We start from the raw sequence: 3,558 nt of genomic DNA, 5'->3' as shown, positions 1-3,558 counted from the left end.
GAGGAAGTCATGGAAGCAAGCTAGGATGCAGCACCTCACCAGGGCCTCTGCATCAGTGCCTTTCTCCAGGTTCCTACCCTGATTGAGTCCTATCCTGGTTTCTTTTGATGGTGAACAGGGATATGGAAGTACAAGCCAAATAAACCCTTTCCTCCCTAACTTGCTTGGTTATGGTGTTTTACCATAGCAATAGTAACACCTGCTAAGAAAACATTTAAAATTAAAGATCATTTACTTATATATAAATCAAATGAATAGCTTCATTATGTAAGCAAAAAATATGGCATGACACACTCTAATTATACCCAGCTGATATGATTAGTACAGTGGTGTTGAATTATATGTCCATTTTCATAATGATATATCAAAGTCCTCTGTGCAGAATCATTATAGAGTCATTTCCTATAGTTTATTCTCTGTTGCTTTTTCCTTTCCCTCATTTCCCAGGAAAACAAGTACAACTTTATGTGTAGGTTTCCTTACTGCTGTTCAGGATCTCACAGAAAGAGGGTAACCTTGGGGCTTAGCCCATTTCATTGCAGAGCCCTTTTCTTTCAGAATTTACCTTTCTTTTCTCATCCTAACTCTTGTTCTCTTTCTTAAGGCAAAAGTATACCCTCAAAAACTGATTCAGTTAGGACTGAGGTCAGCAGCAGCATCTGTGACCTATTTATTACAAAATGACACCATAAGCATACAAGATAGGGTCATATGAAACCAAAGATTATCTCCTTTACACAATGCCTCCCTCCAGATATTTACAGAGGGACCTTACACATTTTAGTCATTTGTAGCTCTAATAGTATTCAGCTGTGTGGCACTAAAGTCAAACAAAGTCAATATTCTATTTCTGAGCTCTGTTAGAGGGAAGGCTTTGTATATTATAAAATATGCAAACAAATTTAAGATTTTAATTTTCATATTAAACATAAGTGGTTATAGTTGTAAAGAATTGCAAAGAAAATTCTCTCCCGTGCTTTCATATTAGTAAACTTAAAAAGAAAAACCAGGTTTGTAGGAAGCAAAGAATTCTAGAATCTCAGTCTAAGGATATATCGGAAAACCATTACTTTCCTGGAGTTTATATTCTTCTTTGGATAATAAGGTAATGTCTGGCACAAAGGAATAGATCTCAGAGGTTAGATCTAAAATTCCTATTCCCAGTGAAGGTAAGATGAATCCCGTGTCACAAACAAATCCCATCCACACACTGTTAAGAAATCGTATTTGGTCTAGGGGTCAGAAAGAGAACATCCGGTACAGGCTAATAAAAAAATCATGAGGAAGCTGTAGCTCGAATTCATGAAGTCAAGAGGCTGGAAGAGAAAGAACCCAGATGCTCTCCGTTAAGTGGAAGCCTACTGTTAGAACCTTCTCAGAAAACCACACTGCTTCCACCTCGCTGCGGCTCTGAAGAGAGGCGGCCCTTCCACAGTACATCTGTCTCTCAACTTTCGGGGAAACTGCTGTCTAGAAAAGAAGCCAGGGCCTGAGCTTCCCGGAGGGCACCAACAGAGCCCTAGGTGCATTCCACTCAGTACTCATGACCTGGCGCTGAATGGGGGCTACTACCCAGCATTGGGCAGAAAGGGCCGGGCTCCTGTCCACGCAGAGAAGGGGCCACACCAGAAAGGATTCCCAATCTCTGATTCTCTCCTTCCTGTACATTGACCATTTAGAAGGATGAGATTAACTACAGGTGTTGCTTGTTAGACAAATTGAAGAGACCAGACAGAAAGTGGAATTCTAGGCAACTCCCTGAGCAAAATGTAGTCAATGTAAGCAAATCTAATAATTTCAATTATAACAGAAATTGAATAATTACAACTGGCCTAAGAATACAACAAAAATATTGCCACAACCAAACTGTCCATCAGAGTTATAATTTTGAAGATTTAAAAATCCATTCCGTGGAACAAAAGTGACAACTTCTCAGAAGCCGTTAGTCTGGTGAAGACAAATGGGAGACACGGAGCAAACTGTCGCACGAGCCTCTGTGAGCAACCGTCAATCCTCTTCTCAGATGCCCCTACACTTTGCGTGGCATCCATTCTAGCGATGATGCTGCCCACTCGTACCAACGTAGCACTGGGATCTCCAGGAGCTAAGTGAGCGTCTGAAACTTTCCGGTACTGATCCAGAATACCGCAACCTTCGGAAGAGATCTGAGCTGCAAGCCCGGGAGAGCAAAGAAAACATTGCTCTTCCAGCACTGACCTGGATACTGCAACCTTGGAAAGAGATCTGAGCTTCAAGCCCCTGAGAACAAAGTAAACATTGGAAGTTCTCCAGCACTGACCTGGAACACCGTAACCTCCAGGAGAGATCTGAGCTGCTGAAGCTAGATGTAACTCTAGAAGAGGTTCCGGTGTCATGAGCTCTCACGTCTTAAACAAAAGCCCTGTTAAGATTCCGTATAAGACCATCATTTACACCACCTTACAGTTTTTGATTGGTACCGTTCTCATCGTGATCGGCTGCCTTTTGCTGACAGGCTACATTGGCCACGTGGGGACCAGCCGGGCCATTGTGGTCCTCATTGTGGGTATTTTGGTGTTTGTGCCCGGCTGTTACCATTTGATCATTATCTACAGAGCCTGCACGGGCTGCCAGAAGTACTCCTACAGTGACCTTCCAGACTTCGAGGACTAGCCCACCATGATGGGGGAGGGGGACGGGCTCACAGGTGGGACAGAACAAAGCCGCAAGGCATTGGCGGGTGGAAAACTACACCTGGAATTGAGGAAATCTGCAACTTTATAAATGATAAATAAAATTATGACCATACTTTATGAGTGCACTCCAAAATGTAGCTTGGATTTACAGCTAGTCAAACGTCAAACTATTTCTATTTTTAAATTTTCTGGCCCTCCCAAAAACACTTGTGAAAATTTCTACATGGGAGCCTTTCAGTGGTCGTTCATACCTTTAATCCCACCAGTCAGGAGGCAGAGGCAGATGGATCCCTGAGTCCGAGGTCAGCCTGGTCTACCGTTCAAGTTCTGGGACAGCCAGGGATATACAGAGGAACCCTGTCTCAGAAAAGAAAAAAAAAATCTACATGGATATTTATAGTCAGAGAACAGCATGGAAGCTTAAATGTGTGTGTGTGTGGCAATGTTGGGCCACTACCACCCTATGTTGAGTTAAACATATTATTTGTCATCATAATTGCCAATTTAACTGTGTGGAAGTTGGGAAAGGTTGATATCCAATTTTGTAATATAATTTGTTTTTAAATTTATGATTCTTTCCTCCACTTATCTCTGACTTTGTTTTCTATGTATGATTTAGTAAAATCAAATATCATTTGAGAAAAAGGTACTATTGTTTTGTTGTGCAGAAGCCCTGTGGCTTTCAGAACCAAAGGTACTCTAATTCAGTACACAAGCTCTCTTGCCATATGTCCTTAGAAAGATTATCTTAATACAGTGACACAGTTTGGAAGCATAATTCCTACTGTTTGAGGATGTGCTTCTTTAGAAGAACATAGATAAAACTAACTATAAATTAACAGCAAGTTGCAGCCATTCACTTCAATCTAATATAGGAAGCATA

At 41.4% G+C, this 3,558-nt stretch overlaps 1 protein-coding gene across 1 annotated transcript; it reads left to right on the top strand.

Moving 5' to 3' along the window:
* Window positions 1-1,753: 1,753 nt before the first annotated feature.
* On the top strand, window positions 1,754-2,781 carry LOC132649461 (transmembrane protein 230-like). Its single transcript, XM_060373215.1, has one exon. It carries the CDS (start codon window positions 2,374-2,376, stop codon window positions 2,650-2,652), a length of 279 nt encoding a protein of 92 aa, XP_060229198.1. The 5' UTR covers window positions 1,754-2,373; the 3' UTR covers window positions 2,653-2,781.
* The last annotated feature ends 777 nt before the right edge of the window (window positions 2,782-3,558 follow it).

This window comes from Meriones unguiculatus, chromosome 20 (genome assembly GCF_030254825.1).
Source record: "Meriones unguiculatus strain TT.TT164.6M chromosome 20, Bangor_MerUng_6.1, whole genome shotgun sequence".
Taxonomy (NCBI): Eukaryota; Metazoa; Chordata; class Mammalia; order Rodentia; family Muridae; genus Meriones; species Meriones unguiculatus.
Note: the sequence above shows the minus strand (reverse complement) of the source record. Positions and strands in the feature narration are given on the sequence as shown.

Excerpts from the sequence above, each read along its gene's own strand:
- LOC132649461 (XM_060373215.1), top strand. The coding sequence starts at position 2,374 with ATGAGCTCTCACGTCTTAAACAAAAGCCCTGTTAAGATTCCGTATAAG.